At 43.7% G+C, this 23,978-nt stretch overlaps 1 protein-coding gene across 1 annotated transcript in view; it reads right to left on the bottom strand.

Moving 5' to 3' along the window:
* Window positions 1–23,158, bottom strand: part of CCDC80 (coiled-coil domain containing 80) — a 34,107-nt gene extending 10,949 nt beyond the window's left edge. Inside the window, exons 1-4 of the mRNA XM_024735420.1 lie at window positions 22,384–23,158; window positions 20,071–21,971; window positions 11,765–11,921; window positions 920–1,056 (exon numbers count right to left, since the gene is read on the bottom strand). Of these exons, the coding sequence (XP_024591188.1) occupies window positions 920–1,056; window positions 11,765–11,921; window positions 20,071–21,960 (2,184 nt within the window). The 5' untranslated portion in view covers window positions 21,961–21,971; window positions 22,384–23,158. The remainder of the gene's footprint in view (window positions 1–919; window positions 1,057–11,764; window positions 11,922–20,070; window positions 21,972–22,383) is intronic.
* Window positions 23,159–23,978: the final 820 nt, after the last annotated feature.

Here is a 23,978-nt window from a genome sequence, read left to right as displayed (position 1 = left end):
GTAAATCATGGAATGTGAAAGCTGGCCGAAACCTTGGGGATAATCTAGTCCAACCTCTCACATTAGAGGTGGCACAACACAAATGTGGAATGAATTATTGAAGGGATCTCTCTCCAGATCCAGAAAACGACTGCAGGTTGAATCAGCTATTCTAATAGCCCAGGCAGCTTTTTTTCAAAAGGATTTTCATGTAAGTATGGGCTCTGGAGTCAACCTGCATGGGTATGAAGCCCAACACTAACTGGGTGAACTTGGGCAAGTTACTTAACTACTCTGGGTCTCTATTTGTCCTCTGTGAAACAATGATAATACTTGCTATTTATCTTAGAGGTTTGAGACAAGGATTGTAAACATCTGAGGTGAGCGCTTGACATAATGAAAGCACTCAATAAAGTTAGTTATTATTGTTAATATCATTATGACTACATGGCACAGTTTTTCAGGGTTCAGAATCTCTGTCCTTATCATAGGAAGAACGTAGGTGTAAAACCCTACTGTCTTGCCCATGTTGGATCAGGAGGTAAACTTCCAGGCCCTTTCAAAGTAGACCTATGTTAAATCTGGGTTTTCTGAAAACAGAAGCTAAATACTCTTTACTTTTTATCACCAGGGCCTGGCTGGTGATAAACATCATAGCTATTCAACAATTGTCTGGTGAATGCATGACTTTGATGTTACAGAAGAATTTAGTCTGAGTCAAGTAGCTGGGCCATAGGTGGTCATCCAATCCAATATTTTCCATAGACCACATTTCTAGACACAAATTCTACAGGACAGCGGGAACTGTTTGGACCATTTCAAAACCTTCCCATTTATGAAATAACTTGTGCTTAGTCATATGTCTAATAGACTCATTGACAACAAATTGAGTTGCTATCTTAAGGAATGTCACTGCATCATCCAAAACAGGAACCCATACCTTGACTCTCAGGTCCACATCGGTGAGCACCATGAAGAAGTCATTGTAGGTCATTCCATACTCCTTCCTTAGCTCGCTGATAAGATGCTGGTCTACCAAGTCCTCATCATCCACAACACGCATAGGTTTCTCATTATCTTAAGGCAAATGAAATGTGAATAAATATGGATGTGACAAAACAGAAATCAGTGGGAAACCGAAGGGTGGAGGCCCTGAGCCTTCATCTCAAGTTAATTAGAACAGTTTTTGTTAGTTGCACACATTTGACTAACATTTTGTTTGAACAAGCGTTTCCAAAGTGAACAAATAAATATAGAAACAAGTGAATAAACTCATTTTGAAAATCACTCTTCCAAAGATGATCAAACTGCCATCTCTGCCCACCCTGGTCACAGTGAATCAGAAGGAGCAACGTGAGAGTGAAGCTGCTGAGTCATCCCTGGAAGAAGATTACCAACTCACTCTGGGGATGAGTCATCACCCTAACTCACCAGGGAACCAGACCCAGATTCTTTGGTTAAGTTTTATTTCATTTTAAATTTTATTTTAGTTTTAGTTATTTGTTTAAGTCTAAAATCAGTGTCTGTTCCTCCCACTTAGAGAATCACTTTGGGACTCAGTGAACTATGTCATTGCAATAGAGAAAAATAAAAAGCCTATGTTCAATCTGGTCATTTGGCTCCAAAACAAGTCAAGCTATTCATAATATAAATTTTGTGAGTGAATACAATTTTAAGTAAAATGTTACTGAATTTATGGAAGTTTTTAGTGTTAGGTATTTTTTCAAATATCAAACCCTGAAAACAAATTATTATAATTCAGAATGGTTCCTAAAGGTGCTACTGGGTTAATGGGAAGTATGAACATGGCAAATTACTATGTCTGGAAAGCATTTTGGAAAGGATAGGACAGCTTTATTTACTTCTTCTCTCCCATACAGGTCACAGTGTTTCCCTCAACCCTATTAAAATTTTTATCTGCAAATAATCCCCTGTATTTAAAAAAAAATGTGCAAAAGTTAAAGTTAGCAAATATATGATAACAGATCTATTACAGAAGGGAATCTATCAGTTATTATCAATACTGCTACCCAATGAATAGTACTACAGTAGAAAAAACACAATTTTGCAGATACAGAGGTTACACAGCTGAGTACCACAGACTATTACTCTTTTATTGATATAAAGGGGACAATTACAATTTAAGTATTACTTTGGTTTATTTGATTAGGATTGAAAGTATATAAGTTGAAAGTATATAAACAAAAAGCTTCATTCTCCCAAGCAGATCATAATGAGAGGGGAGAGAATGCTATCATTAATAAAATATAAATTAATTTAAAAGAATTGTTAGGTTCATGGTGTTGGTTTTTGTTTAGTATAGCTCACTGAATAAAAACAGCAACTTGCAGAATAAAGTACATAGTATGATGTTATTCTTAAAAGGAAATAAAGCAAAAGAAAACATAATACATCCACATGGGAATATGCATAGGAAAACGTCCAGAAGGACATACAGCTGATAAAAATGGTTGCCTCTGGGGAGTGGGAAGAGGTGAGGTAGAAAATTTCACTGTTTACTCCATGTAAGTCTATATTATTTAAATTTTAACAAGGAGCATATTTTACTTTGTCATTAATAACGATAATAATAATGAAGGAAATCTTAAAAAAAACTGATTTGTAAATGTCCTCAACAACTAATGTTCTGATTCTAAGACTTTACAAACCAGATTTTATCTTGAACCTAGGAATTGCTATTTTTAATCCGTAACATACATTCATTTTTGCTTTTGTTCATTGAACAAAATATTTGCTGCCAGTGTCCTAAGCTGATTCTGTGCTGGATGCTGAATTCAGAGATAAGTAACTTGAACAGAGTTCAAGCTCCTAAGTAGAATCACAATTAGAACATTTACATCTACCTAACAGATAAAGTCACAAAAACCACTGAATGGCTGAGATGAAAGGAAACTGGAGACTGTAGTGGATTTCGAAAATGGTCCCAGGGCTTCCCTGGTGGCACAGTAGTTGAGAGTCCGCCTGCCGATGCAGGGGACATGGGTTCGTGCCCTGGTCCGGGAAGATCCCACATGCTGCGGAGAGGCTAGGCCCGTGAGCCATGGCCACTGAGCCTGCGCGTCCGGAGCCTGTGCTCCACAACGGGAGAGGCCACAACAGTGAGAGGCCCGCGCACTGCAAAAAAAAAATAAAAAAATGGTCCCAATTCTCCACCCTTCCCTATACTTACACTTTGCCCAGTAGCTGTAGCTGCCTGTTATGGTGGATGGGTTGAACTGTCCTACCTCTTGATTCTGAGCTCATCTATATAACTTGCTTCAGTCAGGGTTAGCCAGTGTTCACATAAGTGATACAAATGGAGGCTAGAAATGGGCCTGCACATTTGGGATTCCTGCTGCTTCTGCCATTACCATGAGACTACGTCCATACTAGCCTTGTAGAGGATAAGTCAAGCCAAGTTACTCTCGTCTCACCCCAGCCAGGGCTATCCCAGATCAACTGACAGCCAGTTGACCCTTAACATGTATGCAAGCCCAGCCAAGATCAGCAGAACCACCTAACCAACAGGCAGCTGACTGCAAACACATGGGCAAGCCAAAGCTGAACCTTTCAGGCTTGTGACTCAATGAAAGTTTAATGTCGTATGCCACTGAGGTGTGTGGGTCTTTATTACATAGCCTTATTGTGGCAATAGATAACTGCTACAGACATTATCTGGCCCAACCCAGTCACATTACTGAAGATGAAACCCAGGACTGCAGTGGATACTCTGCAGTGCTGGCCAGATCCTACCTTCAGGACTAAAGCTGCTGTGAATGTTAGCAGCTGAAACCCTCTGAAAACTGCTCTCCTTAGAAAAGTGCTGCCTTTCCCCAAATCACACCCTTACAAAGAGATAGCCCACACTCAGTGGTTGCTGCAGGGGGGGAGGCAGTAGATATAACAGCTACCCCCTTGCCTCAAAGTGAACAACGCTGAAGGGCCAATTGCATTCAAATTCTCTCTCTGTCACTTTGCATCCCTCACCCCTCATAGGCATTATTCCTGAGAATACTCCCCATTAACCTCTTGCATGCAAATCTGAGTCTGTTTCCCAGAGAACCAACCTATCACAGACACCATGAAGGGAGCAATCTGCTCAAGTTCACATTGCTAGTTAATAACAGACTGCAGGTTAGGACTCAGGTAACATGACCTCACTCCCATCCAGTCCTCTCTCTACTTTCACAAAATGCACCACACTCAAGGATAGAGATGACCCAAGAACAAGATTTAAACCAAATTTTATTCTACTAAGATATGGAGGGGGAAAAAAAAAAACCAATTTCATGGTCTGGATTCTCCCTTCAACTAGAATATTTTCTGAATTGATTTGATCAAACTAAAAATGATAAACAGAACATTTTGCACTCCCAGCCTACAGAAAGATACATCCCGAAGCACTGTTTGTGCTGAGAGAATCTGCCAAAGAAAAACAATGAAAGGCCTGATGAACACTGGATCCATCTGGGATGGGGACAGCTCTAGAGCAAGACGGAGTCTACCTCTGGCTGAATTCTGAGGAGGGTAAGTGTGAGGCCAGTTCCTGTCTCCAGATGCCTACTCCTGACACAGGTCTCTGTTACGCTCTGCATTCTGTCTAAATCAGGGCTGGGTGAACAAGAGGTTCTCTTCAGTCTGGAAAAGCAACATCAATTTGACAGCTTCTTATTAAATTTATCCAAGTTCTGCCAAAGATCTCTAGTCCTCCTCAAGGGTGGCAGGGCTTAAAGCAAACATTCTTTAGAACACATCCTATAAATTGTCCATATGGTCCTGATCCACCTAAAATGATTCACAGATCCAAGCCCATTTGGTAGGATTTGGTCATTCCACACAACCTGCCCCTGCACCTAAGATTTTTTTTTTTTGCGGTACACAGGCCTCTCACTACTGTGGCCTCTCCCATTGCAGAGCACAGGCTCCAGGCACGCAGGCTCAGTGGCCATGGCTCACTGGACCAGCCGCTCCGCGGCACGTGGGATCCTCCCGGACTGGGGCATGAACCTGTGTCCCCTGCATCGGCAGGTGGACTCTCAACCACTGCGCCACCAAGGAAGCCCCTGGACCTAAGATTTTTGAGGAGGGACGGCGGGGAGGATGAACTCTGCTGTGTGCTGATGAGTACTGGCTCTAGAAGAGAAACACCTGCCTAGTTTCCCACCCTTTCAGAACTCCAACTCCAAAAGTCAGTCAGTGGTCAGTGGTCTTCAGGTAGTAGTAAGTTTCTTCATGTATTCGTTCTTCCATGTCTGACTATAGACAGCAATGACACTGCAGAAAAATTCAGCTCCAATTACAACTTATTAAACACCAACTGTGTGCCAGGCATTGTGTCTGAAGCCTCCCTCTGTGACTGCTGCATCTCTGTGACATCCATGGTTTCTCCTCTTTCTCTTCATCCCTAAATTCAGGCCATTCCTCCTACGTCCTGGGACCACTTCAGCTCCCCTATTGCTTCAGAAGTTCCCAATTTCCTCTTGCAGTTTTTCAAATTATGAGTCACTCTCTACCTTCATCATGAACCTGGAGTGCATGTTAAAAATTACAATCCTTGAATCCAGATCTAATCTGGTTCATGCTCCCTGGGGGGCACTATTCCTTTGCCTTAATCAATTGTCTCAATTGTCTAGAAAGACCAATTTGCCAATTTGTCTTGTCTATGAAGAATGTGTCCTGCCAGGTGCTTTTCTGTCCTACAGACTGACTACTAAACCTTAAAAGTTATTTAAAATTTATTTGAAAAATATATTTAGAAATCTTTAGTGACTTCACATGGTTTACCAAATAAAGTTTGAATTCTTTGTCCTGGTATTTGAAATCCTTTAAAATCGGGTGCCAATCTATATTTCTAGCCCTCTCTTCCCTTCTATCCTACACCCAACCTTCTGCTCTAGATCAAACTTATCTGCAAATCAGAATCCCTTGAGCAACATTTTAAAAACAGATTTCTGGACCCCATCCCCAAACTGGGTCAGCATCTTGGAGTGGAGAGAAGACCAGGGAGTCTGAATTTTCCTTCTGTTTTATAAAGAACGCCTATAAACTGAGATTAAAAAGACCAACAACACAATAGAAAAATAAGCAAAGGACACTAAAAACAAAGCATAAATGTTCCTGAAACATATGAAAATATCTTCGATCATACTCATAAAAAGAGAAATGCAACCTAACACTATATCACACTAAGATACCATTTTTCACACACTGCATTCCTTAAAAACATTCACAAGTTTGATCGCACAGTCTATTGAAGAGGTTTGGGGAAATAGACGTTCTTACACATTTCTGGTGGGACTGCAATATGATACAACTTGTATGGAAAGAAATTTGGTGATATCTACCAAAACTAGATACACTTTCTGTTTGGCCCAACAATCTTACATCTCAGAATCTATTGTAAAGATATACCCACATACATAGAGTGACATGTGTACGGGTTAATTCTGAAATTGTTTATAAAAACAATATACTGAAAGCAATCCAAATGTCCATCAAGGGGAATGGTTAAAGAGACTGTGGTAGAATCTCACAATGGCTTAATAAAGAATGAGAAAGATCTCTATGTACTCATAAGAAAAGATCTCCAGGAAATATATTTAAATGAAAGAAGCAAAACGCAAAGTAGTCCATGCGGTATACTACAGTTTGTATACAATAGAAGGGGAAAACAAAAAGAAATTACTTTGTAGCACAGGGAACTATATTCAATATCTTGTAATAACCTATAACAGAAAAGAATCTGAAAAAGAATATATATATATTCACTTTGTTGTATACCTGGAACTAACACAACTTTGTAAATCAACTATACTTCAATTTAAAAAAAAAAAAAGGTCTTTCCTAGCCAAGGTAATAAAACAGTTTCCTGTTAAAAAAAAAAAAGAGAGAGAGAGAGAAGAGGAATATAGGCATTTATATTTATTTGTGTTTGCACAAACAAGCATTAAACGGATAAACAAGGAATCATAAATATTCCTATGGGGGCAGAGAATAATAAGGTAAAGGAATAAGGAACGGGTGTAAGACTTGTCTGTGTATGCCTTTTTATGTAGCTCTGACTTTGGAATCCAAAAAAATGTATCATTTGTTTAAAAAAAAGAATAAAAACAAAAAGCACCTATGATAGAGTCATCATCTATCAAAAAAAATCTACTCAGTTTCAAGGCCCCTCCTTTAAATCCACCCGCTTTTCAAAATTCTGTGATACATACAGTACTGTGATGACTGCAATTGGAAGAGCTTATTCCTCTACCACATTCTTCAAGCACTTGTTTTATGCACTTGACTTATCAGGTGTTTTTCACCCCTTGCTTGCAGGGGTTGATCTTGACACTGGTACACTTGCTGTTGAATGGGATGACTGGACAAGTGAGGGGGCAGCCTCTCCAGCCTCTAGGGCACGGAGTGATAGATAATCAAAGACTGAATAAACAGAGAGCGAGACCACAGGCAGTGTCTGGAAATCTGATCACTCACCCAGCCTTGTCTCCCGGCACCGGGTGGCAGGTTCTAGAGAAGGCAGCTGCCGGGCATAGTCACCACTGAAGAAAGGAGGAATTGGGGCAAAGGGTCAATTTTTCAGGTGCTCCTGTGGGAAAGCAGCATTTCTGCATTGTTATGGATCCTGATGGTCGTGAGGCTGTTCATAAAGAACAATTCTCTTCAACAGGATCGAAGGTAGAGTATTTTAGGCTGAAATGTATTCTATCAGTCTCACTTAGGAAAGCTGTGTTAGAGATTCACCTAGGAATTCTCTACTCACATGAATAAGGAATCAACACTGTCTCTCCTTGTCGCCACATTACACTTCCATAAACTCTTCCACCTCCCTTTTTTTCTTCTTTCAAAAGAAACTATCAGGGCTTCCCTGGTGGCGCAGTGGTTGAGAGTCCGCCTGCCGATGCAGGGGACACAGGTTCGTGCCCCGGTCCGGGAGGATCCCACGTGCCACGGAGCGGCTGGGCCAGTGAGCCATGGCCGCTGAGCCTGTGCTCCGCAATGGGAGAGGCCACAGCAGTGAGAGGCCCGCGTACCGAAAAAAAAAAAGAAACTATCAAAAACTGCCTTTGCCCATAAAAATGTCCTGTGTTCTAACTCTTAAAATTTGGTGATCAATACCAGTGTCAAAATATTTTTCATCTCTACATTTTGCTAAGCACATAAATATATATATATATATATACATGTCTGCTGTGCTTTCCTCACTTCTCTTTTCATTCTGCAATAAATGCCTTTAGCTAGGAACTGCTTCCCACCTGACAAACTTTGTCTATAATTCATACACTTAACATAGACACCAATATTCCTATCTTAGATTGATACTTTAAATATCTCTAACAATTAAGAATGCCTTTATGTGTCAGGCCATTCTATTTTTCGTCTTTTGGTTTTGGGTTTTTTTTTTTTTAATTTTTATTTTCTTTTTGTGTTAGGTCATTCTAAACCATCACGTATAATATACTCTGGGCTGGCAAAACCAGATGGGCTTATTCTGCATTGGAATTTGCTCAAGAACGAATAATGACTGAAACCTTAAAGTAAGTTTCCTGGTGTTTGTAGGTCCATCATCTATAACTCAAATACATTTAGCAAGACAGGCCAGCTGATGAGTACAGCCCACACTGTAGTTGGATGTGGGCCTCTGCTTTTAAGGACCAGTAAAAGACTGGAAGAGTAGAGAGTGCCTGATTTATTTTGAGGAAAGTAAGGCCATCTGATAGATTTCCAGCTGAAAATCGGTCAAGGCTGGAGATTGGTTCACTGAGACCATGGCATATGCCAACTCCTGTTTTCCCATGGCTGACTCCCAGTCTTGGCTGAAAGTACTACAGCCTTTCCCATAAGGGTAACCTGGGACATGACACAAGGAGAGAAAGGCCTTCCAGGAATTAGATAAGGAACAAAATAAAAGGCCCCCAAATCATGTCCAAGCTGCCATTCAGTAAGTGGCAAACACCCAAATCACAATACCTGATTTCCAATAAGGCAGAAAAGAAAATCTCAGTCCTCTACAGTTCATATTCAATCCAGATGTCTAAAAGACAGCAGGATTAATGTTAACATTTTGCCAAGGCAGCACCAAATGCTTGTAACAGTTAGGACCATGTAGAGGTTGAGGTGGAAGATATAATGATTTTTCCAAACTTCTCTGAAGTAAGGAATGACAATTCTTTGTGTGAGTTGGTGCATAACATATTTGACACTGGGAACACCTGGTGGAGGAAGGCTTTCATCACCAGCCAGCATGTTTCTGTACTGGATTGAATACCTACTTCCTCTCTAGACATCTGGATTATAACCAAGCTCACTGGCTCATGCTACTATTTGAAAATCCAGGAAGCCAATGGTTGACTCCCAGTTAACCACAGAATATGTGGCTTTGTAGTATTAGTCTCTTGGGCTTCAGTTTTTTTTTTTTTAATACACCATTGAAAAATTTTTTTCTTTTAATATTAGTTTATTTATTTTGGCTGTGCCGGGCCTTAGTTGCAGCACATGGGATCTTTGTTGCGGCATGTGGGAGCATTAGTTGCGGCATGCATGCAAGATCTAGTTCCCTGACCAGGGATCGAACCCGGGCCCCCTGCATTGGGAGCGCGGAGTCTTAGCCACAGGACCATTAGGGAAGTCCCTCTTGGGCTTCAGTTTTGTCACCAAGAGTAGTAATGCAGCCTGACCCTGAGAAGCAGTTGTGAGGGTTCCCTGTCAACGCTGTGTAATTAGCAGAAAGCAATTACAAGTATTTTTCAATTATACGTGCTCTAGTCCCTGTGACAGCGCATTGATCTCCAGATGCCTGCCAGATCAAATGGTGGTGATGACCACAATAGCAGTACTTATTATGTGACAGGTAATTACATATAACTTCTTATTAAATCCTCACCATCACCTGTGAAATGTATATAACTACGTTCTAAGCTGAGACTTAGGAAATAGCTTGCCCAAAGTCACACAACAAATACATTGTGACCGTGGATTTGAACCTCTTTATTTAACTCTAGAACTTCTTCTGTGTCTTTTGTTTGTATGACTATTGTTATTGTTGGTAAGGACACACACTCTCTCTCTCTCTCTCTTTTTGTTCTCCCTCCCAGACATACATACAGCACAGAGATAAATGTCCACAAACCAATCACTGATCCACAATGATTTATGAGAGGACATTGGACAGGATGCTATTTATTTTCCTTTAGAACTATCTCAGGGAAAAGTGAGCTAATAAAAATAGAGAATGCATAACTGAAACTTCAAACCCAAATAAATTTGGGAGACCTGCTGGCCAACACTGTACCTATGTATACTAAACAATACTGTATTGTGCACTTAAAAATTAGTTAAGAGGATAGACCTCATGCTGAGTGTTTTTACGACAACAAAAAAATATGATTTAGAAAGCTAGACTATATTAAAATCAAGTTGACATTATCATGACATAATTATGACTGATACGTGTTCAATGATACCAAGATCACATGACAGAAAAATATGTGAGGTAACGTTACATGTAATGAAGTTAAATGTTAACTAATGGAGGGACTTCCTTGGTGGTCCAGTGGTTAAGACTCTGCACTTCCACTGCAGGGGGCGCGGGTTTGATCCCCGGTCAGGGAACTAAGATCCCACATGCCGCGGTGCAGCCAGAAAAAAAAAAGTTGACTAATGGAAAAAGTATGTTTTGTATGCTTTCAGATGAAATATATTTTATGGAAAATATGTAGGATACGCAAATGGTACAAGAAGAAGGATTTTCATTATAGTTGAAACAACAATAAACAAAAGTAGAGAAATCATGTAAGAAAAAACTTTTTTTTAAAAAAATAAAGCTCTAGAGATGTAATAGTTATAAAAGAAACTGGGTGGGTTAGAGGTGGGGCTTCTGACCACGAGGCATAACTACTCACAGTAAGCCTTGCCATGTTCCCATGAGAACGCAGTGAGTTAGACCTTAGCTGCCTAACGCTGAGCTGTACACCTCACACGCATCATTAATATGAAAAACTGTGAAAACTCTACATTAGCCAAATCCCTCTGCTTTCCAAAAGGACGTGGGCGCCATTCAGTCTGTATTTCCAGTGATTTTTCATTTAGCTTCACAGCTTCTCTCAGCCCCGGCTCATTCCCCCCAAGCCTGGCCAGAGTCAAGGACCCCCAAGGGTCTGCAGGAACCCCATCTGTGAGGGAGTCGCCTGCAGCACAAAGGCTACAGGAATATCAGATGGTGCTGCTCACAGGCAAGAAGACTCAGGGGCTTCCCTGGTGGCGCAGTGGTTGAGAGTCCACCTGCGGGTGCAGGGGACACGGGCTCGTGCCCCGGTCCGGGAAGATCCCACGTGCCGCGGAGCGGCTGGGCCCGTAAGCCACGGCCGCTGAGCCTGTGCGTCCGGAGCCTGTGCTCCGCAACGGGAGAGGCCACAGCAGTGAGAGGCCCGCGTGCCGCAAGGAAAAAAAAAAAAAGAAGACTCAGGATCCAGAAGAAAGTGTCAGGATACCTCTCTGGCTGCCCCCGACACACTGTTATTACTTCTCCCCTTTTCCTCCATCTTACTGACTTTCAAACCATACAGTGTTTGATATTTTTCATTTTAAAGTGCCCAAAACTTAAACCAGAACCATTCAGAATGGCTACATATCAGTAATTAGGCAGACTGACCTTTGTTACCACAAGAAAAGAGCCCTCTTGAAACCTAAATTTTCCTTTTGATTCCCCACCGACCTCTCCCATAAGGTGTGCCCCACCTTAGCTGAGAGAAAAGCAATAATATAATAAAGTGTTTCAGAGAACCTAGCTGGAAGTGGTCGATTTTCATGGTGCTGTTGTTGACAGGGCCAAAGATGGTGATCACGGAGACTTTCCTGGTGGCCATCTTGCAGAAACTTTCCAGATACTCATCTCGCTGCTGCACATACATACTGTTCTCAGCCTTGGGAGCAGTGATCAGCTGGAGGAGGGTGAAAGCAAGAAAATAGTAACTCACGGTGATAGTTTCACACAGAGGCAAAAGCCAAAGGGATGATTTGGAATAGAGGGTTGGTAGTGACTGACACCTAAATGAAGAAACTAGATTGTTTTGTTGAATAGATAGTATAATTAAGGCCAAAAGAGACCATTTGGAAAGGCCTTTTTTTAATGACTCCAGACAGCTTAGAGTTTTCTATTCATTTCCACTATTGTCTGCCTTCATTACCAGTCTCCACATGTCTTGGTTTTCTCATTTGTGAATTCTGCACAGGAATGCTTCTTTCGCAAGGCTGATGTAAGCATTACATGATACTTGGCATGCAACAATTGTTCAATAAATGCTATCTCTCTTGTTTTATGTTTTATTTATTTATTTTTTAAATGACTGTATTCTCTCTCTCTCTCTCTTTTTTTTTTTTTTTTTTTTTTGCTGCACCACCCACGGCATGCGGGATCTTAGTTCGCCAACCAGGGATTAAACCCGTGCCCCCTGCAGTGGAAGCACAGAGTCCTAACCACTGGACCGCCAGGGAATTCCCATTTCTTCCTCTATTTTGATCTTCATTATCTTAATTGGCTGCTCAGACATTCATGAATTCAGTGGTTACCACTATTATTTCATGTCTCACGGTGTTGAGTTTCATAGACAGGCCTTAGGCACTATGGAACATTTGACGGCTTAGAATTTTTATGGGGCAACCTTGCAGAGAATTTTTAGGACAGCCTTTTGGCCCAGTATTGTCACAGAATATAGTCATTGTCACACTGGGCCTGCATAGAGCTCGTGGTGGATGTCTGATGTTGGAGTCCTCGAACAGGATGGGTTTTACTCTTTCAGTTCAGCCTTCTCTCCAATTCAAAACTGTATTTTTCACCTAGCCCCTGTGTCTCTCACACTCACTTTGAAACTCTTGACTTTTTCTGGGGAAAGAGAAGATACAGCAATAGAAAGAGATGATTTAGTCACCAGCTATCTGGGAAAACATATTTCATTATTTTGGATAAAATGAGGATACTCTTATTTTTTAGGGCTCCTCTTGAACCCTCTCCCTAAGACTGCCTCAGTGTTTTAATCGAGCCCCAAATAAAAGCCTTTTGACTCTGGTGATTGTTTTTGCTGCCTTTTCCCGAGCTTTCTCCAATTTTACCAGGTTCTTCCTGAGCAGAAACCAGAACTGTGTACCACAATCCATGAGTGTGTAGGCATGTGCTGTTCACCCTGGAAGTGGAAGGACATGAAGTTTTATGCTGATGATGACCAGGTCTTTGTTGACCTCTCTAACCCCATTAGCTCACTAGGCTGATGTCTGCAGTAAACACTGTCTACTCACCCTTTGCAGGCTCATCATTAGTTCAGAGGCCAGGATTGAACTGGCAGTGAAAGCATGGAGTCCTAACCACTGGACCACCGTCTATACGGTTTCTTTCATTTGACCAATTCAAATTCGTCAACCACTTTTCTACTTACCCATCTAACCTTATAAAATATTTCTGAAGTTTGTGGCTATTAGCTTGGCATTTTGCAGAGGGAAAGTCACCATGTTGTTAACCTCTTTATCGAATACTTTATCAAAATGGTAACAAATCTGCTCCCAGCTCATCCTGCTGTTTATTTTGCTCTGTCAGAGATGTGTTTATTGCTGCCTGCAGGCTTTCCCTTCTAAGAATTCTCTGTGCTTGAGAAGATACTATGCTTCATGGAAATCAAAATGAGTTCAGGGCTTCCCTGGTGGCACAGTGGTTGAGAGTCCGCCTGCCCCGGTCCAGGAGGATCCCACGTGCCGCGGAGCGGCTAGGCCCGTGAGCCGTGGCCGCTGAGCCTGTGCGTCCGGAGCCTGTGCTCCGCAGCAGGAGAGGCTGCAGCGGTGAGAGGCCCACGTACTAAAAAAAAAAAAAAAAAAAAAAAAAAAAAAAATGAGTTCAATAGCTTTTGAGTGGAACATTAACAAAGTTTATCCAGAATGAAGTTTTGTTTTGTTTTGTTTTTCTCAGATTGTTATTTATCTTAAATAGACATGATTTCATCTATTTTTTTTTAATATGCAGAGAAACTGGAAGTTCATACACTGCTGGTGGGAATGTAAATGGTTTTAGCTACTTTAAATTTATTTATTTATTTATTTATGGCTGTGCTGGGTCTTTGTTTCTGTGCGAGGGCTTTTTCTAGTTGTGGCAAGCGAGGGCCACTCTTCATCACGGTGCGTGGGCCTCTCACTATCGCAGCCTCTCTTGCTGAGGAGCACAGGCTCCAGACATGCAGGCTCAGTAGTTGTGGCTCACGGGCCTAGTTGCTCCGCGGCATGTGGGATCTTCCCAGACCAGGGCTCGAACCCGTGTCCCCTGCATTAACAGGCAGATTCTCAACCACTGTGCCACCAGGGAAGCCCCGATTTCATCTATTTTTGATTTTGTATTTATATACCTCTTCAGATGGACAGGGCAAGTAGGAAATGCTTGTTTTAGAAAAATAACTTCCCAAGAGGAAAATAATAAAATTTCCCCTTATTTATTTGTTGATTCATACTTAGTCTTAAAAAAGATTTAAGGTGGCTATAAAAAGATATAGTGATGGTATTTTCGTTTTTGTTAGTTTTTTAATTAGCTACATGACATTTGAAAATAATTCTTTAGGTTTTCATGGTAGCCCACATCCAGGAGTTTTGTTTTGTTGGTATGTTTTAGGTTTTTCTTTCTGGCTTTTTTTTGTTCACAGATACACTATATTAAAATAAATAAAATGAATGTTTAAGTGAGAACACAAAAGAGTAAAAAAAACGAAGGTAAGATTTACTGGTAATGAGTCTGGATTCCCTGTGCTAAAAGAAGGATAGGCCCATATTTAGAATATATGCTAGATGACTGATAATTACCTGCCTCTGTAACTTCAAATCCATACATAGACTCCATTCCATTCATGGACCCTTACAGTACATGGACAGACCATGATATGACAGGATTTTAAGAGTCCTCAAAGCCCCCTTTGGTCTTTTTCTCCCCCTTGTGCATAATTGAGAATTTCAGAGAATATGTAATCAAATAGAACCTCATTCTCCCCTGCCTGGCAGCTTCTCCCATGTATCTCTGAATACAGTAGCCTTAGGCCCTGGATACCCAGTGGGAGCTGTACTTAAATAAATAAAGGGCTCTGATGTTTACTTTCACCTCAGGCCCTTTGCCCAAGGAAGCCTTAACCCACCCGTGAGGTGACATTCATTTAGCATGACTCATTTCCTAGCTTCCAGCCCTCCACAACCTGGCCTCCGGCTTTCCCTAGCTAACTTTCCTCCTATTCCTCCCTTACGTGACCTCTTCACCCTGTAGCCAGACTGGCCTAAATTGTGAAATGAGAGGAATCTGTGCAGAGTAGCACAGAGAAAGGGTGATTGCAGTCAAAATTGGAAGGCCTGCATTTTAGTCCCAGTTCAACCCCTGGCTACTCTGTAACCTCAACAAGGCCACTTAACATTCTGAACCTTAGTTTTCTCATCTTTACTGTGGAACAACTTCCCTATGAGCTCATAAAGTAGTGAGAATCAAGCATATACATTAGTATATATATTATGTATAATATATATACAGCCTGCGTGCACCACAGCATCATAGATGTATGCTGCCTCTGAATAATTCACTCACATTCTGCCTTCACCCATGTCACCCTTCTCACCCAGAAAGTCCTCCCCACCCTTCCATCTTATCAGAATCTGAGTCATTCTTCAAATGCAGCATCCTTCTTAAAGTGTCTTCTAGCCCACAATGCTCACTTTCTCCTTTTAATTACTGTTCTTATTGCCTGCACGGCTCACCTGAAATTTATGTATTTCCTTTTACCTCTTTGTTTCATGTTTATGTAATATCTCCCCAACCAGAGGATCCATTCTTCAAGGCACTGAAGCTCCAGCCCCACCATTGCCCTGCAGACAGTAGAAGCACAATTCTGGCCCACGTTCCTCTGGCTACACAGATCATTCCAGCCAGAGGAGTGGTTTCCTGGTTATGAAAGTCAAGATGCAGCCCACGAACCGTTGGTAAAGACACTCTCCCTTATGTTCAATCTGCTCCTCGAGTTTGCAGCACAGAAAGTAAAAGAGGCTGATCATCTAAACGTATTTCAGCGACTCTTTCCCTGTGTGTTGACATCTACGTCCCATTCATTTTCTAGTGTGGCACTACTTCAAACAGTGTTTAAAATGGTATCCAGTCCCCGCTTCCTAAAAAGAGCATTCTAGAACTTCTCAGTAAACATTATTGTCTAGCACTTGGCCTCTTTCCAGTTTGGTGGTGATAAATCAGGGCATGTAAAGTGAATTTAGAATTGTGTTGTTCTTTTTCATGTTTCTGTTCCAACTGGTATGTTGGCACAAGCAGCCTCAGAGTATAATCAAGCCAGGTTGCATAAGTAAAGGGCACAAACAGGAATGTGAAGATGTCAGAGGGAAGACATTTTAAGTCTCAACTTATTCCAAATACTGTGTTAAGGTCAAAATACTAGGACAGGATTCTGAGAAATAGCGTCCCAGCTGGTAGTCTGCCTTAGTAAACCGGAGCTTTATATCCTTTTCTAAAATTAAACCAAATAAGTAGATTGTTGTCCCAATATCCAGATTTCTGAGGTAAGGTTAAAAGTATTAACGTACTTGAATTGCGGGAGATTCAGTCTTCAAAGAATGCTTAAACTTGAACTTGAATCTATGTACTTTGGCGTGATGAGCCCTCTTGCTCATTGACAAGTAGGAAGATCTCAAGGCACAGCATGACGGCTTTTCAGCTACACTCCGGACTCCAGTGTTTTAGTGATAAACAGCTCACCTATATTCTCACTGTTGTCACCCCCAAACCAACACCAACCAGTCTGAGGGATTAGGTTAACTGGGATTCAATCTATTGTTCTCCACTGACTGTGTGGAAAGCCGGTGAGTTGAGGTGCAAAGAACTAGCTTATTAAAGACAGAAACTGTACATTGGTGCTCAACACAAAGTGTTGACAGTTGGTGTACCTCACCCTTTATGTGAGTAATTCAAGGTTGAAAATGAATTTTAAAACATCCGTATTACTAACGTTCATTTCTCAGTTTCCCCTTCTTTTTATGGCATATGTCCATGATAAGCTCACACCCATGGTTTGACCCTCAGTTTTAAAAACCAAACAGACCTCAGTTCTAATTCTGGCTTTGTCACGTATTAGCTATACACCTTGGGAAACTTCTCAGCTTGTCTAAGCTTCTGTTGCCTCCTCTGTAAATGGAGTTGATTAGTCCTTCCTCGTGGGACTGTTGTGAAAGTTAATCCACAGTCTCAGCAAAGCACCTTGCAGGATGTGCCCCTTTCAGTTGACAGGCTGAGAGGCAGAGGGTTTGGAGGCTTGACCTCTGGCCTAAGAATAGGACACCTGGCTCTACCTGAAGCTCCTTTTGAAGCCCATTAGGATGCTGTTCACCTGACCATAACCTATACCATCTCTGCCAGTGTTTCTCTAAGTAGTTAAGTAGCAGTTATGTGATGTTTTCACATCTAAAGAATGATATAAATAAATGCAAAGCAGTAGGTTAACTGTAGTTGGGCACCAAGTTACTGAAAATCTGGGAAGGTGAGCTAAAGGGCCAGCACAACTTCTTGGAATGCAAACCTCATTTCAGTTTGAGCACACTGGGTTAGGTTGAGGCCAGTTGGAGGGCTATGTTGTCAGCTGTACTTGAACAGCTTGGAGGCTGCTGAGCCTTAATGAATATTAATTGAATCACTGAAACTTCCTGAATAACATCAGCCATGCTTGACAGGAAAAATGAATGGAAAAAAGATACATGGCACCAGCAAAATCTTTCACCCAGAGACACTGGTCTCCTCTCTGTCTGGTGAAAAAGACACTTTTCTCTCCATCTTTTGACTTTATGTTGTGTTTCTTTTATCATGCCTTTTCTAATCCATTCTTCTTTTAGACATCATTAGCTCTTCAGAGAACACAGTTCTGATATGATCATCAGCTGAGCACACGTGGGACTGAAATGCCTCCTGTTGGTATTTTCTTTCTAATAACAATCCCAGTTCTCTGTCCAACCCCAAAGAGCAACATTGCCATGAGCAATCCCAGCTGGTTTCTGTTTTGCCTCACATGACATCAGCAGAACCTGCCGTTTGAGTTTCATTTGCTAGAAATTTATGATCAGGGATACTGTTAAAAGCAGAAAAGACCCAGCTGGGCTTTCAAATCCCTGACTAAGGGAGTGGAGAGAAAGAGAGAGAAATGAAAGGCATGACTAATATCAGGGATATAGTATGAAAACCCCTTTCTTCTGACTCACAAGCTAGGGGCGGTGGAAGTGTTTGCCAGATGGGTGCACAATTACAGTTCTGACATTTTACCCAGGATTATTTCCCCCTGGTTAAAACCTGACCACGAGGAACACTATGTCTGCCCTGCTGGCCAAATGGCCAGGGTTGGGTGATATGCTTTAGTAGGCTGGACAAAGTCCCAGGTACTCAGGAAGAGAGCAATAGAGCACACTACCAGTGCTTTCCCATACCCCAAAGACAGCACTTTGCCCCCAGAGTTTCTGTACTAGGTAGGATTCTACTCTGAAAGCAGTGATTCTTCTGGTTCTGACTGGAAACCTGTGTACTCTGGGAATAACCAAGCAGCTGTTAAACTACTCTAACAGTCAGCCTATCCTCTACTAACCTAAGTTTACATAGTTACTTTAAGGCTCTGGTGAAAAACGAGGTAACAACATACAAAAAATATGTAAAAAGACACACACACACATCACACACACACACATGAACCTGTAGAATCAACCAAAACGTAGGCTTTGTTCTAATACATAGATACACACACTATGGATGAAATAGCTGAGAATCTGGGGATATGCCCCACCCATGATAAATATCACAAGGGACTCCGCTCTGAATAGTATTTCAAACGCACATTTAACTTTTTGAAACCACTAAAGATACATGGACGCCAGAGTCACTTTGCTCAGATCATTAATCCAAATTTAGTTGGAAAAACTAAAAGACCCTCTAAGAGATGCCATCCCTTACGGTGGCAGGAACACAGGGCATGGAGTCACCTTGTGTCTTCAGCAGGATAGATGCTGACCTCAATGGCATGGGACAGCTCCCTTCCACCCAGTTAGCTGAGAGAATTATTCCTGACTCAGGTTACCCAACATCCATTTGCTGATCTTTTTCTCTGAATTAACTGCATTATGCACTTTTCCTCCCAGGCAGCCTGGAGTAAAATGTAACATTAGGAAGCCAGGGGCAAAAAAGGGCCCCTAGCCCCTTTTTAGTGCCCTTCTTGGAAGGGCACTAAAATAGGGGCAAGGAGACATTGAGAGAAGAAGAGCCTTTCTCTACACTGATGAGAATGCCTGTACGTTTAAGATGGTGCTTATTCCCGTCCAAAGCCCTCTTGGGTCTGACTAGGTTCTGGTATCATTCTTTGGACGGTGGCAAAGCAGTGGGGGAGGCAGCCTTTAGGGGAGAAGATTTTAGCCAGCTGGTTTTAAAAGTATATTCGTGAGGGCAGACCAGCAAGGACCCTTCCCCACTCCCGTCATAACCACTCCCCACCCAGGCTGCTCTACTTTCCCCTTTGAGTCTTCCAACTGCTGATATATACCTAATTAGGGGGGAAAGGAGGACACCTGCCATTTACCCATGCACATGCTTCTAGTTTTTAAGCTCATGCAGAGAGAAACGCTTGTCCTAAATTGTGACCACGGCCAGTGCATTCCACTTTAGGTATTCTTTGCACTTGGCAGAAGGGAGCGGTATCCTCCTGTGTATCTTTCCACTGTCCTGTGGAAGAGAGAAGTAAAGTGGGGATGGGCCTGATGGGTTTGGAAGAAGCTGAGTACAGGTGCTTCCCTGGGCTCATGGCTAAGATCCCCCAGTCATTGATTCTGTACTTAGGGCTGCGGGTCTGTGTGGATAGAGGTTCATAGAATATCTTAACCAAAAGGAACCACTGGCCTGGCTGGCTTTCCTTGACAAACCTCATGATCATAGCATGAACATAGCGCCTGTTCAGCCACAGGCTGCCATCCAACAATGTGATTTTAGAAAAATAACACACCAAGCCCGGACACTGCCTCGGCCCACGGAACAATGCCAAGGAGAAGATTACTTACAAGGAGCCTTCGTTTGCCTTCCAAGGGCCCCAGCAGGTCGGTCACCGACTTCCTGGGACTCTGCGCGAAGTGTTTCGTGGGTTTCAGGTGCCCGTCCTTCTCCGTTCTCCCCGCCTTTTTCTTCTTGTTCTTCTCTTTCTCCTGCCTGCTCTTTTTCTCAGCCTTGTCCTTCTTCACTTGCTTTTCACTCTTGAGTAACTTGTCTGCTTTCTCACTCTTCACCCTCTTTTTCTTCTCCTTCTCGGGTTTCTCAAGCTTTTCGTGCTTTTTAGACTCCTTCGCTTTTTTGGGGGCAACATTCCCCACCTGCAACTCCTCCTCCAGCTGAGAGGCGGTCGGCCGGCTGAGGTCATACTTACCCTCGTACTCATTGCTAAGGATTTTGTCCCGGGCTTTCTTTTGGGGAGGTTTCCCCTTTGCAGGCTTGTGAGGACCCGGCCCCACATTCGGGTCCCGGGGGCCGTGCTCCCACCTGTCCGTGCGGTTGTCCTGGAAACGGCCGGCGCCAGCCCTGGTGCTGGGCTCGGAGACGGTGGTGGGAGGGGCAGCCGTGAAACGCTCGAAGCTGGTGGCCTTGCTGGGCCTCCGGGCGGTCTGCGGCCTCTCCCTGGGCTGCTCCTTCCTGGGTGGAGGGTAGAGGTTCTTGGAGGCCACGGGGCCCCTGGCAGTGGCCACCTCGGCTGTTGCTGAGGCCCTGTGAGGCTCCGAGGAAGGGTGCACCGGGGGGGCCCAGGGCCTCTGGGTGGTCGGAAAGCCCACGGGGGTTGTAGGTCTTGCAGTTACCGTCACCGGCCGATAGGTGGCCCGAGTCACTGCTGTGGCTGCAGCAGGAGGCAGGGTGGTGGCCCGTGGGGTTGTGGGCGGTGGAGGAGGGGCCCCCGCAGCGGTGGCCGCTTTCCTCATCGCCTTCAGCCGACTCTCCCTGGTTGGTAGCACTTGTGCTCTCCTCTGCTCCTCTTTCCTCTTCTCGCTGCTCAGGCCTGGCCTTCCTGCCTCTCTGCCATCGTTCCCTTCCTCCACCACCTGGCCCTCTACCCCGGAGGCCTTACATTTTTGCACAAAACCCTTCTGCCTGATCTTCTCTATCCTGCGGATGGGGCCCTGGTCGATGATCTCATACATGGCCTCCAGCCTGACCGGATAAGGGTAGCGCTCCTCCACCTGCAGCGTCTTCTTCAACAGCACCATGCCAAACTTGCCCTTCTCCAGTTTCAAGAAGCTCATCAGCTTTGGGATGAGGCTGGGGTCCAGGGGCTGCTCCAGGACCCGGCCCTCAGTGGTGATCCTCCGCACCTTGCCTCCTTCCTCGCCTGCCTGGTGGAAAAGCACGATCTGCTGGATGTGCCTTTCCGCCAGCTCACAATACACGTCGTCCTTCAGCAGGCTCATCATGAGCCGGTAGTAGCCTTCCGAGGCGTGGGGGGCCGAGATGACCCACACCCTATTCTTCCCTGCAAAGCTGGCAAGGATGTTGGGAGAGCTGGAGCCAGAGGGGAAGCGCAACATTCTTGACCGAGCTGAAGACCCCTCATCTCGGACCATCTCACGGGGAGAGCTCCGGGCTGCTGGTCTCCGCACAGTTCTCACTGGGGCCCCGTGGATACCCAGGGAGGCTGACGGTGCCGTGGCGTGAGCCACTCTCAACACCGGTATGCTCCTCCTTCTTTGGAGAGGCTGGAGGTTTGGTTCTTCCGGAGTGGTTCTCTCAATTCCCTGAGACCTCCCCGTGTGCCTCAGTAACCGAGCTGGCCTTCTGTTGACGGGGGAAACCGGAGGCGCTTTCTGCCCTCCGCGGCTCCCTCTATTCATGGCATGCGCGTGGGGTTCTGATCCGCACACCAGCCACAATGCCAGTAGCATGGTAAAACTGGGTCCCATTCTCCATGTCATTGTGCAATCCACTTTGGGGAGGCAGCAGGGTCAAAAGACAGAAAGCGGAGGGCAGAGTAAAAAAAGAAAGAAAGAAAATCATTTAATTGCAAACAGAGCTGGGCATTATCTCTTTCTCTATCTTGGCCAAGGGGAGGGGAAGGGGGGGGCGGTTAGAGAAGAAGGAGGCAGGTCAGGGAATGGAAAGTCGGATGAGATCCTGTTGCATTTAAGTCCCTGTAATTTGTCAGTGCTTAGCAGAGACAGCTATATTAAGCAGGAAACCCATTCAACATGCTTGCACTGTTTCAACTGACAGTCTGATGCTCCAGAGAAAATGCACACTGAGCATATCAATTATGACAACATTCCCATTTCATTTCTTCAAATAAGCGACAAAGAAACAAACAAGCACAGCAAAGACAGGCAGGATTACACACTTACATGGTGGCTCATGGAGATGGAATGCAGAGGCTTTAAAATGTAATCTGAAGTGTGCTCCCAGGACAGTTCCTAGATGAAATACTTTTCCTCCCAACTCTCTTTCTCCTTTGCGAGGCTGTCCGATACAAAGGGGTCTACTGCAGCTCCAGCTCCCAAAGCCACACGCAGACCACCGCCTGTCTGGACCTGAGGGCTGAGCTTTCTTCTTTTCTTTCTGGCTGTGCCTTTTTACCTTCTTGACAAGTAGAATGAGGTGAAAGGAGCTGTCCTTTTAAGTCTTTGCATCTCCATTTGTCTGCAGCTTCTTTCTGCTCAGGCTTGTGTGTCTGTGTGTGCCAATGCCCCCGGCCGACAGTACTGGACGCCCCTTAAAGTGGAGCCCCAGCTATTTCTGAATCTCGCTCTTTCTCTTTTTCGAGTTCCAGGATCCTTCTTATCACCCTTTCCCCCACAGTCTGGCTTAGTCCCTTTGTTTCCGAGCGTAAAAGCACTGGGATTAATATAGTTTCCAGGCTGAGGGAAAACACAGGAATGTGATGTTGAAAAAGGACTTTTTTCTTTTCCTTACGCTTCTCTCCTCCCTTTATTTCTTCCCACCTTTTTCTCTCCTCTTTTCCTTCTCCTTTTTCTTCTTCCTCTTGCCTGGATTCAGTCCCAGCAATGCCAGGACAACCTCAGTTTTGATCCAAACCAAACTCAAACAACAGCAGCCACTGGAAATCAAGGAAACTTCACTAAGAATTTAACAGATCAGCAAAACACCGCCTCCTTCCCATTTCAGCATGGTGAGCCTGAGCCTGGACTGGGGGAGAGAGAGGGGCTGTTCTTTGGGGTTGGGCTGGGGCGGGGTGGGGGAGAGTTTTGAAACACTGCACATCATCATAAATCACTTTAGAACAGGATGGCTGAGGACTTAACCCCTTCCCCACTGAGTCATCAGGGCACTATCCCTTCCTGTCTGTACACAGACTGCACTCTGGAAAGCGAAAATTCTCAGATTTCTACATCTGACTGCTTGGTTTTCCTAGAGACAGATACTCATTTATGTCAGGATGATTGGCTGTACATACACAGACAGTATGTACATTTATAGTTCCATGCATGTATTTTTATCTCTTTCTCCCTGCTTCATGCATTTCGTTTGAGGTTGGAAAAGCCCATGGAAAACATGGCTGGGTTGTTTTTATTTTATGCTAACTGGGGATCATATTACTGTGTTCTTGTTCCTAGTTTCTCCTTGGCATGAAAGGAAGCTGGTAAAAGGTTAGAAATGCAGGCAGTGGCTGCTGTTCCCCTGAGATTGTGGGCAGCCATTACACAGGGAAAGGCCATTATGACCTCCAATTCTGGGCTCTGGCTAGAGATGGTAGGCTAAGAACTTCCTCAGAGGGCACGAGTGTATGTGCATGAGTGTGTGTGTGTGTGTATGTGTGTTGCAATATCTTGCTCTCTGGAGGCTTCAGGTGTCCAGAGGGCTTTAGGCAATCCTTAGAAATAGCCATATCGGGTTTCCAAAGGAGATACTGAGGCAGCTCTGTGCATCCACCGCCTGGATCTGCCATGAGGATTCAGCTTTTAGTGGGGAGGGAAGATGC

The sequence above is a fragment of the Neophocaena asiaeorientalis genome, unplaced genomic scaffold (assembly GCF_003031525.2).
Source record: "Neophocaena asiaeorientalis asiaeorientalis breed wild unplaced genomic scaffold, Neophocaena_asiaeorientalis_V1.1 scaffold136, whole genome shotgun sequence".
NCBI lineage: Eukaryota > Metazoa > Chordata > Mammalia > Artiodactyla > Phocoenidae > Neophocaena > Neophocaena asiaeorientalis.
This window is presented reverse-complemented; position numbering and strand designations above follow the sequence as displayed.